At 34.1% G+C, this 21003-nt stretch overlaps 1 protein-coding gene across 4 annotated transcripts in view; it reads right to left on the bottom strand.

Annotated features, from left to right (window-relative positions):
* PTBP3 (polypyrimidine tract binding protein 3) overlaps window positions 1-21003 on the bottom strand; it is a 106830-nt gene that overhangs the window by 14652 nt on the left and 71175 nt on the right. For all 4 annotated transcript variants that reach the window (XM_069540760.1, XM_060014323.1, XM_060014320.1 and 1 more), the window contains 5 exons: window positions 19934-20102; window positions 6493-6570; window positions 3933-4078; window positions 3677-3710; window positions 500-592 (listed from right to left, as the gene is read on the bottom strand). In XM_069540760.1, the coding sequence (XP_069396861.1) occupies window positions 500-592; window positions 3677-3710; window positions 3933-4078; window positions 6493-6570; window positions 19934-20102 (520 nt within the window). The remainder of the gene's footprint in view (window positions 1-499; window positions 593-3676; window positions 3711-3932; window positions 4079-6492; window positions 6571-19933; window positions 20103-21003) is intronic.

Here is a 21003-nt window from a genome sequence, read left to right as displayed (position 1 = left end):
TCCCTGTGCTATGTGGCTGCTTCCCACTGGCTATCTATTTTTAATCCCAAGTAAAGCTTTTTATAATAAAAAATCTGAGTAATAATATTTCAACAGCCACTATAAACGGTGAGATTGTAGAATGACACTTTCTTGAACCATCATTATGAAGTATTCCCAAACTGTTATGCCATGCAACAGTTCTAGAAAACTTAATTTGAAAGGAAAATAAATAAGCAAACAAACAAATAAAATGAAAGAAAACAAGTCATGTTTATTAGTTCAAAGCTAATGGAAAAACCCTAGAGTCAAAGCTCTAAACATCAACAATATATTCAAATAGATAAATGAACTTCAAAGAATAATAAATATTTTAAAATCTTAAAATATAAGCAGATCCAAATAATAATAGAGATATTAACATAAGGAGGTACTCTTCCTACTAGCCATAAGTTTATTTTATAGGAAAATTCACATACAAAGGGGGCAGGTTATCATTATTATTATTAATCATTAGTACCTAGCTGAGCTTGATTTGCATCTGCCATCTGAACCAATGCATTTTCTTTCTTATTAAACATTATCTTCACTCGATGTACATCACCATATACTCCTAATTAAAAAGACAAAACAAAACAATTTTTTAATGCTGATTGTGTAATGTTCAATTAACTTTACTAATATATTTAAAGAAAGCTTCTTTTCTCATACTATATGCTTTCCCTGGGCAATTTCATACAAATGCTCCCAAATTTGTAATCTCTTCTATGTTCCAGATTTATTAATCTAGTACCCCCTTTCACCTGGATGTCCCATAAACACTTCAACTGATTCACCTGCTCTTTCCTGCACCCTCCTGTGTTCACTAACTCTGTTGATAAACAGTGCCATCATGCACATATTTGCTCCAGTCAGACATCTGGGAGTCATCTTTTGACTTACCCCTTTCCTTAGACACTTACACATCCAGTCAACTACCAGCACTCACTGATTCTATGGCCTAAATATCTCTCACATTTGTCCACTTCTTCCCATCCTCACTACCATCAAACCTATTATCACCAATTCACATCTGGACTATCATCATAGCCTCCTAACTGATCTCATTACATCCATTTTTTCTATGCTAGTGTTCCCCAAAGTGGGTCCCACATCCCCAAAAGCAGGCAAAATGATTCACTGGGGTGTGGGAGGAAAATAAACTTTTACTTGTACTGATTTGTTTATATAAACCAGTATGAAAAACTGCATTTTACTAATTTTCAACATATAGAAGAAATTATATACAGAAGTTTCTACAATATGAAGGGCATTCTCTCATTTTTTAAAATTTAGTGTATTACTATATATTGCAATTTATGTGGAACAGGGTTTCACCAATATCATAAAAATAAGATCTTTAAACAGTAGCATCATTACCATACTTTGTAATAGGATGAGAGAATGACTATGACAATCTTCAAGGCACACAAAGGAGTATTGGTTATCTTGTGGGCAAGCCCCTAAGAGCAACTAAACTGAAGAGATGAATGGTAGTTTTAAAATTTAAAAAAAAAAAAAGACAAGTATTCCAAATTTGCTGCCCTTTTCAGAAATGACAAGTGGCTGAAATACTCTGTAAAAAATAACACACAATTTGTTCTTCAAGCTGAGGGTGATATTTTTCTAAATGAGTGAGAAATTAACTACTTTTGGAAAGAAATGTGCTCTGGCTATTAAAGAGACATGAACATTTAGCATTAATAAATGATTTTGTTAATGAAAATTACATAAATGTGTCATGAATAAAAACTTTTACAGTAACTGCAAATGAGTATAATGTTTCTCTGTGGGCTGATAGAGATATTCTAAAATTGGACTGTGGTAATGGCTGCACAACTCTATAAATTTACTAAAAATCACTGAGTTGTACATCTGAAGTCAGAGAATTGTAATGGCTGTAAATTATATCTCAAAAACGCTGTTAAGGGCTTCCCTGGTGGCGCAGTGGTTGGGAGTCCGCCTGCCAATGCAGGGGACACGGCTTTGTGCCCCGGTCCGGGAAGAGCCCACATGCCGCGCAGCGGCTGGGCCCGTGAGCCATGGTCGCTGAGCCTGAGCGTCCGGAGCCTGTGCTCCGCAACGGGAGAGGCCACAACAGTGAGAGGCCCGCGTACCGCAAAAAACAAACAAAACGCTGTTACAAAAACCTATTGCCGGGCTTCCCTGGTGGCACACTGGTTGAGAGTCCGCCTGCCGATGCGGGGGAAATGGGTTCGTGCCCCGGTCCGGGAAGATCCCACATGCCGCAGAGCGGCTGGGCCCGTAAGCCATGGCTGCTGAGCCTGCGCGTCCGGAGCCTGTGCTCCACAACGGGAGAGGCCACAACACTGAGAGGCCTGCGTACCGCAAACAAAACAAAAAAACCTATTACCCACTCAAAAAATTTGAAACAATTTTCCATCCTCTTAAAAATTCTTCCACATGAAGAGTTTTAACCCCATTATGCTAATGTTAACAGTTTTCAAGATCAACTAATTTAACAAGAGGAAAAATGGAACTTTTCTAGGTAAAGTACAACAAAATTTAGTGGATTAGACTGAAAAATTAGTATCATAATTATTTAGTACAGCAACAATGAAACACTTCCATTCAAATCACCTATCTTTTTTTTTTTTTTTTTGGCCGTGCCCACGCAGCTTGCAGGATTCTCAGTTCCCAGACCAGGGACTGAACTTGGGATCTGGCAGTGAAAGCACTGAGTCCTAACCACTGGACCGCCAGAGGATTCCCTTGCATATCTTTATGAGGTATCTTTTTCATTTATGACAACCATTAAGATCAAGTACTAAAATAAAGTGAATTTAGAATCAGTTCGTGGGATACTGAACCAAAATGAAAAAGGTTTTTGAAAATAATGAAGCATATTAAATCATACTTCTCACTAAATGTTAATAGATTTTTATTTTAAAAAGTGTCATATGAAAAATCTTTAAAATATTAAATATCACTTCATTGCTCTTATATTTGTTTGTACATATTATACTAAAGACTATAGTAAAAGATGGATGAAATTTATGAATAATTAATCATATATAGATTAGGAGTACCTGGCTAAATATTTTTTTTAACTGAGAGGCACACTATTGGAAAGTTAGGGGATTATTTTTATAATCAACATCTCATTATGCCTCTCTCCTGTTTAAAACTAGTCAATGGATTCCCACTGTTCTTAAGTTAAAAACGAAGCTCTTTAATATAGCTTATAAAGCTCTTAATGACCTTGCCCCTATCCATCTGCCCAGCTTCAACATGTCTCTCCCTTACACTCTTCATTGAGCTTCCTTCATTTCTATGTTCCACGAGTTCTGTCTCTCACTGCTACTATCTGTGAAAGGACATTTGCCCTCCCTTTCTGCCTGGCTAATGTGTCCTCATTTTTCACAAGTCAGCTTAACTATCATTTCTACTGGTACATCATCTTTGATTCCCTCAGCTAGGTTAGGTCTCCTAGCTGTATGTTCCTATTACAATCTCTATTTCCCTTTTTATAAAATTTTGTTGTAACTGTAATCACTTACTGTCTTCCTTGCTATTCTATCCTCAGTGTCAAACACACTAGTAGGCACATAGCAGTAATAAATATTACTGAATGATGCAATATGCTCAATTCACATCATAGATAATATAAAAAACAACAACAAAAAAATTTACTTACCAAATAGGATAAAAAGTCCATGTGGTGTAATAAGCTGTTTGAAAAGGATAACACAAAATATCAGTGTCTAAGTAAAAATTTTAAGTAAGTTTACTTGTTCAAAGCACTGACTTTTTACATGCTGCTTCTATATATGCTAGTGATGAATTTTAATAAAAATTCTTAAAATAAACATTTTCATTGAATTTAACTCTAGGTCAGAAGCTACAATACCTCCTCCTGAAAGACTTTTTACATATAATACTTTTCAACTCACATCAGGATTAAGATTGGTGACAAGTAGAACAGAATTTCCCGGTATACCACCAGCCCCAGGAATGGCCATCCTTCCAGTGACGGCAGAGGAGGTGATTGCGAGAGGACCAAGAGCTCCGGGACCTAGTCCAGCTGGGACTGACAGACCTTTTCAAAACATCAAAAGCATTTCATATTCCAGTTATCTGGAGAATTACAACACTTAATACAACTTAAGTAAATAAATGAAGACAAAAGCAAAAGTAGAGAAGCTACCATAAGGATAACAAAGGTCAGTTTTCTGCCCTCCAGAGTCTGTCTGGAAGTAGAGCTCTTTATTCGTTGATACTATCATACTTAGTACTTTATTATTTATACAGTGCTTTGCATAGCAACCAAATTCACTGGTCTTAAAGCCATTAGGTTTTTCAAAGGGTCTATAACTACAAGTACTCCTTCTATTTCTTAAAACAAATATATTCCAGCACATTTCTCTAAAGCAGATGTTATTTTCATATTGACTTCTACCATAAAACCAGATACATATTTTTGTAAAAAGTCCTTTAGCAGAAGTCACATATATGCATGCTAGGTAGTAATGCATGTTCTAAAACTGGACTGTGGTAATGGCTGCACAACTCCGTAAATTTATTAAAAATCACTGAGTTGTATACCTAAAACAGGTAAATTGTATACATACATTCTGCATGGGGAAAAAACATTTTGTAACCTTGCAAAACATTATTACCATCAAGAACAAATTTATAGAATTCAATATTCTTTTGCAGCAAGAATTTTCAGAGCTCTCTACTCCTCCAGATATTTCAGAACTACTGAAAGTTCTACAATACTGGAATATTGACACTATATACTATACCTAAAACACTACACTTCCTCAGAATGTCCCACTATTTGTATTCTCAGCTTAAAAATTATCTAAGATAAAATCTCTAGTTGATATAAAATAAACCAGTTATTTAATTTATTGATTCTTTAAGCTCAAAATTCCTTATAATAGACAGAGTCTGGCCACTTTATCACAAATCATGTAATTAAATTGCAATATAGTTTACAATCATACTATTCTGCTTGACAATCTAAGGAAAGTTATTATTACCATCATCTTGCTGAATTTTAAAACCGTGCACATCACCTTCTTAGGGTGGTTGCTTTTCCATGAAATCTATACTCAATAGTCTTTTGCATGACCTCTTCCCATGCCCCTGCAACTTTTGAATAACTTCCTTAAGTCTATTATATACCGCCAACACTACACCTTAGCTACACTGTAGGGTATATACATGTGTGTATGTGTATATGTACATCCCCCTGCTACACCTTAAAAGTCTTATCAACTCAGGAGCCCTCTTTACACATTTTTTCTCTTTCTTAACATCTAATACAGTGTTTTATACATACAGTGTGTAGAAAGAAATAACTAAAATGAGGGAAACCATATATCACTACCTCCAAATGTATAAAAATTAAACTTTTGGGAGCTTCAAACACATAAAAACAATGTATAATGCCTTCATTTTAATGGGATAGGTAGAATTACTCACTTAATTAAACATACGTTAAGATGTCTTAAAACCACCAAAAACCTAAAACTTAAATGAACCTCAACCTTTTAAATCACTCTTTTCTTTTTAGTTAACTTCATCCTCTCCAGTGAAGAGAGTAGTTAAAATTCCCAGAATTAGAAAGGTAGGATACAAAGATTACTGCCAGAAAGCAACTATGTTGCAATTTAAAATAGTTATATTCATAAATCACCTGGAAGCTGTAAAAAGGTACTGTGTAGACTAGGCTTAACACTAAGCCACTCTTCTTTCTAATCACCAACCTCAAGTGTATTCTTTAAGCACCAGCAATAAAATCATAAAGTATTTTTTTCTCCTCCTTAAGTTATGATCAAATTCATTTTGTTTACTATTTGGAAAAGAGTCAGAGAGCCATTATCAAAGTATTAACCGATTGCTATCTCTTAATTATTTCTATTACTTAAAGAAAAAAATATATTTTTTTCCTGAAATAAAACAGCATGCATACCCTCTACGGTAATCTTCTAAACCCATTAATCAAAAAAACAAAAAAAGAGGATTTACAAATAAGTTTAACAGTAAATGTTTATTAATTCAAATGTTTGCTGACTGCATACTATGTATTAAATGCCATCAAAGGCATTTAAGGACTCAAAGGTAAATAACACACAAGTCTGTTTAACATGTAATTGATAAGCTTATAAGCAAGCAGTTCATATATTTTGTATAATAACCAAAAAGGCAAATCAGAGATTATTAATATAGTCAACCTATAGTTATCTGTGCCAATGGCAAGTATAAATGATGCAGAATATATAAGGGAATTTTGGAGTTGAGAATGGAACCACAGAGAATTATTTATAAACACAAGGAAGCTGTGCATCATATATTGTACATGAGCCACTTCTATGACTGAAACACCTAATGCTTTTATTATAAATCCTTCAAATATGGTAATATTTTTCATTTTGATAAGTTCCTGGAAAATATAGACCATCATTAAGAAATCATTTCAAATTCAACTTTAGAGTTAGTCACCTGTAGCTTGAGGAAATCCAATGGCTGGGGCAAATCCAGCAGCCCCTGCATATGGTGAGGAAATTATTCCTGGTGCACCTAACGGGGAAGAGAAGCTAAAATAAATACACTACCTTCTATAAATATGGTTATAGCAATATAAAATGGCTATATGAAGGTGTATTACTGACAAAGAGATTCTGTTACAGAGTAAAGATTTGTTCAACAGGTGATCCTTAATGGTAAGTAAAGAGCCTCTGCCACTTTCAGAGGCTAACCCCTTTCAACTGGGTTCAAGGTTCAAGAGTACAGCTAAAATATTATTTAATTTTGAGTTATTAGTTTGCTACTTAGTTTTAGTTTATTTAGTTTTGTTATTTAAGTTGATATTCTTGTCCTTATTTAGAGCATTGTTTCTATGAAAAATCATCAAATACTTATTAAATTGTACTGTACCTGGGGGGTACTGTGCTGACAAAAAGAAATATGAAATAAAAATCCTTGCCTTTGAGAGGTTTTACAAACTAAAAGTATGAATTACAGGAGATTCACAGGCTGAGGATACATGGGTTTAATACAAATATACTGTAAGTGGTCTAAGAAGAAGGGATTGCAAAGGATCACTGTGATTGTTTGAAGGTCTCTCAGGAGGTAAAACTTGAGCTGGACATTCAGTAAGTGAAAAGCAGTGTTTAGTGTGCACTGGATGCTAAACAAAGGCTGGTATTCCCTCTCCTTTTAGAAGCCTGGTGACTGTGAACCATCAATAAAAACAAGAGTTAGTTCCAATGGAGGAGTCAGTACTAGTAGGAAAACAATTTGGTTTGGGACAAGTTAAGGTTGAGGTGATAGTGAGAAACTCAAATGGGAATGCCACAAGTGGAAATGAGGGGGCAAACTCAGAATTTCTAACTATTACAAGACACAGATTTGTAAATCATCTATATAGAAATAAGTGTGAAAGCCATATGAATGAGAGCTCCGCTAAAAAGGGCACAAGGCAAGAAATGAAGAAAGCTAAAAATAGAACCTGGGAGTATTAGTACACTTAAGTGGTAGAGGAAGGAAGAGGAACATTCTAAGGAAAAGAGAAAAACCTTAGAAAGCAAAACAAAACAGTGAATTATAGTCCCTCAGGATCTAGAGACATAGAGTTTTAGGGGAGGGGGCCTTCCATAAAAGTCAAAGAGAGTGAGAAATGTAAAAGGTAAACAATAGTTTTAGAGCAACAGTGAGAAGCTAGACTGTAAGAGTCAAAGGGAAGGTTTTGGGGTTTTTTACCTTAATGATAGGCTGATATGCATATTTATAGGAGGAAGTATGTAGGCTACATTTTCCAGAGGAGTTAAAAGATCATATAAGTTTATTCTCTTCATTAAAGATAATTATTTAACAGAATTTATTAAATATGTAGCTGTGATTAAAATAATTCAAGAAAATACAGTCATTGAGAGACTTCAGGGACAGAGCTAGCAGAGAGAACCAACAATAAATGAAGACACAGAAAATGAGAATAACTGACAGAGTGATGAAATAAGAAGGGAAACATATATTTATTGAAAGCACATTAGGGGGCAAGCATTCTTCTAGTGCTGAGGAAGCAATGAATAAAGCAGACAAGAATCTCTGCCCTTGCTAAACTTACATTCAAGTAGGCTCAAGATCATAGGTAAAATGAAAACAGAAACAGACTCACAGACTTAGAGAATGAACTTACGGTTACCAGTGGGGAAGGGTGGGGGGGGAGGGATAATTAGTGAATTTGGGATTGACATGTACACACTGCTACATTGAAAATAGATAACTAACATGGACCTATTGTATAGCACAGGGAACTCTGTTCAGTATTATGTAACAACCTAAATGGGAAAAGAATTTGAAAAGAATAGATACATGTATATGTATAACTGAATCACTTTGCTGTACACCGGAAACTAACAAAACACTGTTAATTAACTATACTCCAATATAAAGTAAAAAGTTAAAAAAAAAGATGATAGGTAAAATGATTCACTTTCATAACAGAAATAACTATATTTAAGGCATAAAGGAAGACTTATCAGAGAGGCTTCAGTACAGGTATAAGTTACCGCGAAAATTTACACTAGAAAATTAAACATACGAAGAGATATGGTAGGGATTCCCTGGTGGTGCAGTGGTTAAGAATCCACCTGCCATTGCAGGGGACACGGGTTCGAGCCCTGGTCCAGGAAGATCTCACATGCTGCGGAGCAACTAAGCCCATGCGCCACAACTACCGAGCCTGCGCTCTAGAGCCTCCAAGCTACAACTACTGAAGCCCAAGCGCCTAGAGCTCGTGCTCCGCAAAAAGAGAAGGCACCGCAATGAGAAGCCCATGGACTGCAACGAAGAGTAGCCTCTGCTCACCGCAACTAGAGAAAGCCCGCATGCAGCAACGAAGACCCAGCGCAGCCATAAATAAATAAATAAATTTTAAAATATATTTTTTAAAAATAAGAAGAGATACTGTAGATTGTATTACTGTTGCCAAGTATTCACTTGACCCTTCCATGTAACTCTGGTCAGTCATGTGACTTGCAGTGTCTCCTGTGGGAGAAGCATACACTTCTATGCAACACCCACCGCACACAGTCATGTGATAGGAACACACGGACAAACAGGACATAAACTGCCTCTATGCAGAAGCTTTAAGAGGCATTATGGGTTTACACCAGCTCTCTTATTTTTTTACTCTCTGCCACAAGAATGCCATGTCTCAAATGTAGTGACACCTTCAGCCTGGGCCCTCCATCAAAAAGACATGTGAAGGAAGTTTGCAAAAGCTGATTTGCAGCTGTTTAAGTGTCAGTCATGTGAGAAGAATAAATGTTAATTGCTGTAAACCACTGAGATTTGTGGCAAGGGCAAGGGACCTACTTTTAAAACAAAACAAAGAGACTAATACAAATGGCTATGGGGTGGGGGGTATGAGGCAGAAGACTTGTAGTAGGTTTTAGAGAAATGAGGAAAATTCTTGAGATAACACTCACTGAACATTAAATAGCAATAAATGAAAGAACTGGCAAACAATTACCAGGGCCAAATTTTAAATAATTGTTTCCAAGTAAAATATGATTAACAAGAACATTTGTTAATACTCGACAAAAGAATCATTTGCAAGGTTTCTGTAAATCTACATTCCTCAAATAAGCAGAAACAGAAACATTTTAGCAAAGTAACCAGTTAGGCAATGGTTTACACAAACTTTTAAGAAAAAGGTTTAAGATTCGCATAACTAAGAATACATATTTTACATTTGGAAAAGGTACTACCACAACAGCAATTAAGGTAATACAAATGAAGAGATAACATTTTTACCTATGAAATCAGTTTATCAGTGTTATTTATAATAGCAAAGCCCTAAAGAAACAAGCTTAATGTCTAAATTGAAGAATTATTATATAAATTATGAGTCACTAGACAAAATACAGAGCCATTTAAAATATTACAAAGAGTATGTACTATGTAAAAAAAAGCTCAACTATTTTGTTTTTCAAAAATGCTGGTACAGTAGCAGACTAAACTTTTTGAGTAACTCAAAAAGAAAAAAAGTAGAAAAAGAAATATCTAATTGCAGAAAAATAACTGCAAAGATTTCAGACACTGGAATTATCAGATTTGATTTGATTTGATTTTTAAATAGTATGTTTGAAGAAATAAAAGCCATGCTGAAAAATATCTGTAGGGAAGATACTTAAAAAAAAAAAAGAACCAAGTATCAATAAAATTTCTAGAAATAAAAAGCACAACTATTGAAATCCAAAATTATCAGACAAATTTAACAACAGATTAGACAAAGGTGAAGAGACCATTAGTAAAATGAAAGTCCCTAAGGAATTATTTAGGATGCAGCTCAGAGAGATAAAGAAATAGAAAATATGAAAGAAAGTTTGAGATACTCAGAGTAAGAGAGTATAACAGGTCTAATCAAAATTCCAGAAAGTAAGAAAAGAAACAGTGTGAAGGAGAAATATATGAGAAGATCATTTCTAGTATCAGTAAAAGACAACAATCCACCAAATCAAGAAGCTTTTTGAGCTCCAGGTAGAAAAAATAAATCCTTAAACAGACACATCATACTGAAACTGTAGACATCAAAGATGAAAAAAAAAATCTAAAGAATAGCCAGAGAGAAAACAGCAGTAATTAGGTTGACAGCTGACCTTCCAAGAGCAACAATGAAAACCAGACTATTGTGTACTGATTTCTCTAATACACTGAAAAAAAAAAACAAAACAAAAAACTGTCAACCTAGAACTCTATATATCTTTTAATACTGACAACAAAATAAAGACATTTCTGGGGAAATGAACACTTCAAACATGTTAACACAGACCTTCCCCTTAAGAGAATAATAAAGGATATCCTTCCGGCAAAAGGTAAGCAATCCCAGATGGCATATCTGAGTTGCAAGAAGAAATGAAAGGCCTTAAGAGAGTTATATATGGCTTAATCTAAATGAATATTGATTGTATAAAATAATTAACAAATTGAAATGTTAAAATCTAAAAAGTTTTAAACATAATAATATCTTGAGTTAGGAGGAGGTAAGAGAAGGTAAAAGGAGTTAAAGTGTCCTAAAGTTCTTATATAAGAAAAGATTACAGGTATCAATTAACTCTATATTTTGGTAAAATAAGTATGAAAGTTAAAAATCCTAGATGAAAATACAAAACAGTGTTAAACTTCGAAAACAGTAGTGGAAAAAACCAAATAATAAATAAACATTAATTCAACAAATATTTTTTGTGTCTATTTTGTGTCAGGCACAAACTAAGTAGAGAAGAAAAAAAACTACCTTGGTGAAGCTTATTTCGACTGATGAAAACAGAATTAAACAATAAACACAGTAAATAAGTTAACTGCATACATAAGAAGGTGATAAATACTACTAAAAAAATAGAACAGGAAGAATCAGGAGTACTGAGGGAAGGCTGGTCAGGGTAGGTCAAAGAAGGCAGCAGGAGCAAAATCTGAGGGTACCTGGGAGAAAAGCCCTCCAGGAAGAGGGAATAACTAGTGGGAACAATCTGGAGGTGGGAACATACCTAACATGCTTTAGAGGGATGTCAGTTTGGTGGGCAAAAGGAGCAAGGGAAGAACATCAAAGGAGATATGTCAAAAGAGTAAAATTGAAGTGGATGGTATAGGGCTTGCAATCCAATGTAAGGATGTGGGCATTTAATACTCTGAAAAACATGGGAGCCTTTGGAGGGTTGTCAGCATTAGACTGAAATGATATGACTTATTTCTCTTTTCTAATTTACATACAATAAACTGTACAAGTACAAAAGGCAACTGATCTGCTTTCTGTCACTAAAGATTAGTTTGCATTTTATAGAATTATATATAAACAGAATCATATACCAGGTGTTCTTTTTTATATGGTTTCTTTCATTCATAATAATGTTTTGTCTGGCTTCTTTCATTCAACATAATCCTGTTGTCCTTAACGATTTATTCCTTTTTATTGCTGAATAGTACTTAGTACTTCATAACATCGATAAACTACATTTTGTTTATCCATTCACCTGTAATAGAATATTTCCAGATTTTGGCCATTACAAATAGAATTGCTATGAACGTTTGCATACAGGTATTTGTGTGGACACTAACTTTTTCACTTCTCTTGGGTAAATGCCTAGGTTATATTGTAGGTGCACATTTAACTTAAGTAACTGGCAAACTCTTTACCAAAGAGTTTCCTAAATTTTACATTGCCATCAACACAGTATGCTAGTAAAAGATGCTCCACATCCTTGGTACAGGAAACTTTTTAAACTCTAGCTATTCTAGTGGGTATGTAATAATATCTTACAGTAATTTAATTTCCATTTCCCTGATGACTAGAGATGTTGAGCACCTTCTCATGTGTTTACTGCCATTCATATACCATCTTCTGTAAAATATCTTGTCAAATCTTCTGGCCATTTTTTAATAGTTTGTTTTCTTATTACTGAGCTATAAGAGTTCTTTATATAACTTGATATAATTGTCTTATATATATGTGTTGCAAATATTTTCTTCAATGTCTACAGCTTACCTTGTGGTTTTCTTGATGGTACCTTTCAATCAGTGAAACTTTTAAATGTTGATGTACGTACAATATATAAATTATTTCCTTTCATGTTTTGTACTTTTTGCGTTTTACCTAAGAAACGTTTGCATATCCCAAGGTTACAAAGATTTTCTAAGTTTTTTTTTTAAATATAAGATTTATTTATTTGTTTGCTTTGTTTTGGCCGTGCCACACAGCATGGCATATGGGATCTTAGTTCCCTGAACAGGAATTGAACCCACGCCCCCTGCAGTGGAAGCTTGGAGTCTTAATCAGTGGACCACCAGGGAAGTCCCCTCTCCTATGTTTTATTCCAGGAGTTTTATACGTTTAAGTTTTACACAGAGGTCTAAGATCCATTTCAAGTCAATGTGTCAGTATGGTGTGAGATACGGATCAATGTTTATTTTCTTTCCAATATGGATATCCACCTGTCCAAAACTACTTGTTGAAGGATTTTCCTTTCTCTATTGAATTTTTACACTGGTAATTTTGCTCAAAATCAACTGAGTACATACATGTGGGTCGATTTCTAGACTCTATATGCTGCTCCATTAATTTATCTAACCTTTCAACACTATCAAACTGGTTTGACTACTGCAGCTTTATATTAAGCCTTGCATTTATTTCCTTTCACTATTTTAGATACTTTTCCATTTCTATGCAAATTTTAGAAGTTCAGTGCATCTTACTAAAGTAAGAGAAAAATTAATTAGAGTAGAGAAAGAAATACGAGTTTATCAAGGTTGCTGAATATGAAATCAAGAAACAACAACACTGCATTTGTGTATTAGTAACAATTTAAAAACCAAATAACAGTGATGGCTAAAACTTACAGGGCACCATTCTAAACTCTTTACGTATATTAGCACATTTAATATTCCTCACAACTCTTACCTGTTAAATACTATTATTATGTTCATTTCACATATAAAGAGACAAAAGTACAGAGCAGTTAAGCAATCTGCCCAAAGTTACACGGATCATAAAGACTGGTCTAGAATTAGAATCTAAAAAGTATGGCTCTTAGGAATAATTCTAACAAAACATATGCAAACCTTTATGGGGAAAAGTCACCAAACTTTACTCAAAGACACTAAATAATATACAAATGAATGGAGATATATACAATATTCAAAGACTGGAAGACGCTATTGTAAAGGTGTCAATTATCTTCTAAGTGATTTATAAAGTCAATATAATCCAATCAAAACCCTAATAGTGCTTTTTTTCCCCTTTGAGGACTTGAAAAGCTGATCCTAAAATTCCTAAGTGTAAATGGTCAAGAATTGCCAAGATACTCTTGAAGAATAAGTAAAGAGACTTAACTCTATCAGACATTGAGACTTGTGGTAATGACAAAAAGAAAGACAAATAAATAGACCAATGGAACAATGCTCAGAAAACTACTCATGCATATATTAACCTCAAATTAATGGTATGTGTTAATTCTGAAACTACTTTTTGTATATTATAGGATTGAGCAAATAATATGTTGAGGCTAATGGAAACTAGATTTCTCATTCTTGAAGAAGGGAATCACCAATATGAAAAAAAGGGTGCTGAATTGGAATTGGAGTTATCAGTTAAAACTTGCGGTTTTTTAAAACACAAACACACACATGCACACACACACAGAGAAATATATTTATGAAGTACACATACACATATATCCTAGTCATGCCCATTTAAAGTTCCTAGAAGCAGTGACACCCTATTAGCAATAAGCACATATAATGCCTTGATACTGATTTCCAAATACTATTTCCTACTAAAAGGAACCAGGGCTCATTGGAGTAACAGCTGACTGCAGTGTTATGGCAGGGAAAGTAAAGAAGATCTGAAATATCTTCTGCCAGAAAGTAAGGAAGTGTTCAAACAATGATGAAGGTATGTCAAAAGGCCACAGAAGCTAGTGGCCACTGGCCAAATCTGGGAGAGTTTGAACATAAAGTGAAAAATGATACTGTGAAATTATTACCCATAGAATAAAATAAGAACCTACAAGTTCATATTAACATGAAAAAATAAATACAATGAATAGTAAATAAGCCACAGAGAGCTAATGCACTGTATAATGAATACAGACAACAATATTATACTAAAACTGTGTAATGTGATAAATATCACTACATCTGAATCATACTACAATATATAAATACATAAAAGTAGCACATTATAAACCTTAAATTCACACGAATTTATGTAATAAAAATGAATGAATGAATGAATGGAGTGTTGGTAAGAAAAAAGTTCTTTATAATAAAATCCCAGCTAATAAATGAGAAGGAATGACAGAATTAGCAAATCACCAATATAGCAACAACTACCACAGTAACAACTAATTTAAGCAATGGATGTTAAAACTAAAGGGTGAAAAGTCATAAGAAACAGGCTATTTTTATAGTCTCAACGTATCCTCCTTATAAGGATATGTTGTTAATTACAAAGAGAAAAACAGTAACTTTACAGGGAAGAAATTTGGCAGAAACCACCTTAAGTGATCAAGGTTAATATCACCAGGAATAGGATAAAGTGGCATTATGTGTCTCCTGATGTAATGAAATGAGAAAGACACAACATTATTTCAGCCAAAAAACCAGACATGCATGTTGGGAGAAATTCTATTATATACCCAACCCTGAACTCTTCTAAAATTTTAAAGGTCATAAAAGACAAAGAATGAGGAAATGTTCCAAATTAAAGGACTCTCAAGAAACATGACAAATAAATTAACCTGATACTGAGAAAAATTTTCATATGAAGAACATTATTTTCACAACTGGCAAAAATTTTAAAAGGTCTATGGATTAGATAATAGTATTGTGTGAATGTTAATTTCCTGATTTTGATAACGGTATTTAGGTAAGAATGTCCTTGTTCCTAGAAAATATACAGTGAGTATTTAAAAGGGACACCATGCTTGCAACTTATTCTCCAATGACTCAGAGGAAAAAACAACAACAGACACACACACACTCACACACGCATATAAACAGAGAGATGATAAAGTAAATGTGGCATGATGTTAATAACTGGGGAATCTGAAGGATATAAGGGAATTCTTTGAACTATTCTTGCAACTTAAAGTATTTCAATAAAAAGTTACTAAAATACTATCAACTTTAAAATATAAGTATTTATCTTTATAATATCAAAGTAATACAGGATTTCTTAAACATGACACAAAAACACAAATATAAAGGAAATGGCAAATAAATTTGACTACATAAAAATACCATGGAGAGAATGAACCAATAAGCCAAAACGGAGAGAAATTATTTGCAACACATAATACCAACAAAGGACTAGTGTCTAGGATATATAAAGAATTCCCACAAATAAACAAGAAAAGACAACAAACCAAACACAAAAACAGGCAAAAGAATTAACAGAAAATTCATAAAGGAGAATGGCCAATAAATAAAGTAAGTTCAACCTCATTGGTAATCAAGGAAATTTCACAGCAGTACTGTTCATAATAGCCTCAAACTAAAACAACCCAAATGTCTATCAACAGCAGAATAGATAAACGAACTGTGGTATATTCATACAATGGGAATCTATACACTTGACAGTATTGACAATGAATAAGCGATAGCCACATATGTGAACATGGATGAATCAAAAGAAAACAAACAGTATGATTCCATTTAGATAAAGTTCTAAATATAGGAGAAAAGAATTTTTTAAATTAGCACTTAGGGCTGCATAATGAGTAGTAAAAAAACCAACCAAACCACAGGGGAAAAGCAGAAAAGCAAAAGCATGACTATCATCAAAAATTTGAGACTACAGTTATCTTGGAGCAGGGAGAGTGGGAACACAATAAATGAGAGGGGTACAAATAGTGCTTCTTCAGTATGTGTAAACATTTTATTTCTTAATCTGGATAGTAATTACATGGGTATTTAAAACTGTATTCACAGGTTTTACAAGTTTTTCTATAGGTATAATATATTTCTCTAAAAAGAGGGAAAGAATGCTCACAACTTAGCCCTAAGACCTTTAAACGGTAATCTTTAAAAGAAAGAAAAGAAAGAACAGCCAGTGAGGTAAGGAAAAAAGTCATGGAAGTGTGGTGTTTCTGAAGCCAAGAGAAAAAAAAGAGGGAATAGTGAACAGTTCAAATATTTGTGAGAGGCAGAGTAAACTTTCACACAACACATAAAAAAGTACTGTTCTCTGTTTGATGAATTATTTATCTTATAATGTAGACACTATTCTGCAACGACAAAGGATTTATTAATACAATAAAAAAAGGATGGTAACATTCTGGTTATTTTATATTCAGAAACCAAAATTTTAAATTGTATTTTTAAAATGTCCTCCTCCCACAATGCAGAACATTAATTATACCAATAGTATGTATTCAATTACTGAAATACGTGCAGTTCTGCATTTGCAAACTTGAGTGATAGCCCCAATTTCTATCATTTGTTATTAAAATGGTAATTACAAAGACCTTTGGCTCTCCCAAATTGTACATATGAGTAGGGGCTGATAACAAATACAGTCATCCCTCAGTATCCACAAGGGATTGGTTCCAGCACACTCCCCAACCCCCACCCTATAGACACCAAAATCCAAGGATGCTCAAGTCCCTTATATAAAATTGTATGGTATTTGCATATAATCTCTGCACATACTCCTGCATACTGTGAATCATCTCTAGATTGCTTATAATACCTGGTATGTTGTAAATGCTATGTAAATAGGTGTAAGTACACTGTAATGCTATGTAAAATAGTTGCTGGTACAAGGTAAATTCAAGTTTTGCTTTTTGGAACATTAGGGAATTTTTTTCCCTCAAATATTTTTGATCTGCAGTTGGTTGAATCCACAGATTCCAAACCTGTAGATATGGAAGCCCAACTGTATAAAACACAAAACTTTGGTCAGACTAAAACAGAAACTTTAACAATTTAGGAACATGAACTGAACAATGTACTTGACATTTTCAGTTATAAGTAACAAAAAGCTTTAACACTAAATTTACCATCTGTTTTCTAGAAAATTTTGGACAACAATTTGGCTAAGGATTCTTTTTTCTCACCTATAAAATGAAGATAAACTAAATATCACTTGAAGCCTCAACTAATATTTTATGGTGTCATCTGGGAAAGAAAAATCAATCACAAAGGGTAATAAAATTAAAATACTTTTAACTAAATAATAAACCACACTTCGAGAGTTGCAAAACCAAAAAGTATATTAACCTAATGATATATCCAAGTAGGCTCTCCACTACTTTTCCCTTTACATAAAGGTTTATTTTAAAAGTTTAAATTATTGAGAATTTTAAATAAAAGAAGGAAGCTCTCCAAAGCAACATTTGTATGAGTAATGCAGAAGACTACTTTTATTAGTGCAAAAATGCAACTTCACACAAACTTAGGGTTAAGATGAAAAGTTCTGATGTTTAAAAAACAAAAACAAAAAATTGTAAATCCTCTTCTTTGAATAAAGGAAAAACATACTACTAATTTAGGTCCTTGTTTTAAAGTATCACTACTTAAAAAAGGAAACGTATTTCTCTTAAGACCACTTACACCAGTATTTTGCTGGTTATATTGGGCTGGCCAAAAGGTTCACTCGGTTTTTTCTGTAAGACACCTTTAGTAGCACTTAGTTGTCTTTAACTTCATTTGAAACAGTTTTGTTAGATTGTATTGTGACAGCTATCAGATCAGCATGCATTTAAAAAAAAACTTATCAAAATTGGTGAATTTCTGTGTAGCCATTTTAATATTGAAGATGGAAGAAAAAAAGCAACATTTTCAGCATATTATACTTTATTATTTCAAGAAAGGTAAAAACACAACTGAAACACACAAAAAGATTTGTGCAGTGTATGGAGAAGGTGTTGTGACTGATCAAACATGTCAAAAGTGGTTTGCAAAGTTTCGTGCTGGAGATTTCTTGCTGGACGATGTTCCACAGTTGGGCAGACCAGTTGAGTTGATAGCGATCCAATTGAGACATTAATTGAGAACAATCAATGTTATACCATGTGGGAGATAGCCAACATACTCAAAATATCTGAATCAAGCACTGAAAATCATTTGCACCAGCTTGGTTACGTTCATCGCTTTGATGTTAGGGTTCCACATAAGCGAAAAAAAGCCTTCTTGACCGTATTTCCGCATGTGATTCTCCACTTAAACGTAATGAAAACGTTTTGTTTTCAAAACAAATTAAGACAGACGATGAAAAGTGGATATTGTACGATAATGTGAAACGGAAGAGATTGTGGGGCAAGCGAAATGAACCACCACCAACCACACCAAAGGCTAGTCTTCATCCAAAAAAAAGGGGATGTTGTGTATATGGTGGGATTGGGAGGGGGAGTCCTCTATTTTAATTAGCTCCTTCTGGAAAACCAAACGATTAATTCCAACAAGTACTGCTCCCAATTAGACCAACTGAAAGCAGCACTCGACAAAAAAGCGTCCAGAATTAGTCAACAAAAAATACGTAATCTTCTATCAGGATAACATAAGACCACATGTTTCTTTGAGCACCAGACAAAAACTGTTACAGCTTGGTTGGGAAGTTCTGATTCACCTGCTGTACTCACCAGACATTGCACCTTCGGATTTTCATTTATTTCAGTCTTTACAAAATTCTCTTAATGGAAAAAATTTCCATTTCCCGGAAGACTGTAAAAGGCACCTGGAACAGTTCTTTGCTCAAAATGATAAAAAGTTCTGAGAAGACGGAATTATGAAGTTGCCTGAACAATGGCAGAAGGTAGTGGAACAAAAGGGTGAATATGTTGTTCAGTAAAGTTCTTGGTGGGGCTTCCCTGGTGGCGCAGTGGTTGAGAGTCCGCCTGCATCAGGGGACACGGGTTCGTGCCCCGGTCTGGGAAGATCCCACATGCCGCGGAGCGGCTGGGCCCATGAGCCACAGCCGCTGAGCTTGCGCGTCTGGAACCAGTGCTCCGCAACAGGAGAGGCCACAACAGTGAGAGGCCCGTGTACCGCAAAAAAAGTTCTTGGTGAAAATGAAAAATGTGTCTTTTATTTGTACTTAGAAACCAAAGGAACTTTTTGGCCAACCCTATAAATCAACTTATTTAAACCAGTGGTAATATATAAGACTATTAATTTCAAGCAAATGGTTGCATGGTTTATAAATAACAAGTAATATTAATGTTAGAAAATAAATTCAATTTCAGGTATCCACTTGTTTTTGCCAACTAATAGAATCTACTAATATTAAGATTCAATTAATGAGCACATTTTCGTTCCATGATTCTCACTTTTCTTTAGAAATCCTGAGAGAATCCAAGAAGAAACCACCTGACATATATGGATTAATAAATGAAACTTTTAACTTCAGAAAGCTTGTTCTGTGACCCAAAAGAGAACTACTCACCGAAAGCCATAGGGGGTTCAAGGGATGGCTGGCCATCACCAGTAGGAAGGTCTAAGCGAGTGAAGTCTCTGCTTTTGTCGTTATTATATTTCACATTAAGGCTGGTAAGCTTGGAGAAGTCAATACGCAGAGTGCAGCATGCATTATAGATATTCTGGCCATCCAGAGCCTAAATAAAGCATGTAAGAAAGCATGATGTTTTACAAGATAATAACAATAATAAATCAAGTAGCCTCTATTTTGACAGAGTGGCAATCAGGCATAAAGCAAAGAGGACTAAACTAAAAGCCAAAGACCTGGGTTTACTTTTAACTCTGTCACTGTGTGAGCCTAAGAGAGAAAATGAAAATCTCTATTTCTCAGTTTTTTCATCTGTAAAGTAAGGATAATAATCCCTATCCTGTCTATGATAAGAGCAAACGGAAGAGGAGAAATGTATAAGCTTAGAAAACTATTATACATTATTGTACATTGTACTAATTATTATGATGATTATTTTTTAAATGTTTAAAGATATTTAAATTTTACATTTCATCTTAATTCATTTTAGTGTACTTTATATAGGTTAAGATGAAATAAAGCCTTTGTAAATGGTACCTGTCAGAACCACAATATGTGAAATATTATCTACCACTTACTGTTTTTCTTGTTAAGTTTATTTTCTTTGAGTAATAAACTTGAGGGAAGTTTTGAGTCAGATCAGATACAAGACCAAAAATCAGCAAACCCTCCTTTGAAAATAATAAAGACTTACCAAAGGGATATTTATAGCTACTTATGACTTCCACAAACACTTCAATTTATAAAAATAGATACCAGAAACCAAAACATAAAAATATCAATAAAAAAAAACCATACAAATATACAAAAACCCCTGACTTATCATGATAGTTATTGACCAGTATGCCATCATGAAGGTACAAAATAATATATGTGGGTAGAGGGTACAGCAAATATAAATGTTATTCCTAATCAAGAACTAGACACTTTGTGATACACAAAAGTACTATAAACCTTAGTCCCTATCTTTGGAAAAAAATTAGAAATAATTCAGATACCAATACAAGACA

This window comes from Delphinus delphis, chromosome 6 (genome assembly GCF_949987515.2).
Source record: "Delphinus delphis chromosome 6, mDelDel1.2, whole genome shotgun sequence".
NCBI classification, from domain to species: Eukaryota; Metazoa; Chordata; class Mammalia; order Artiodactyla; family Delphinidae; genus Delphinus; species Delphinus delphis.
Note: the sequence above shows the minus strand (reverse complement) of the source record. Positions and strands in the feature narration are given on the sequence as shown.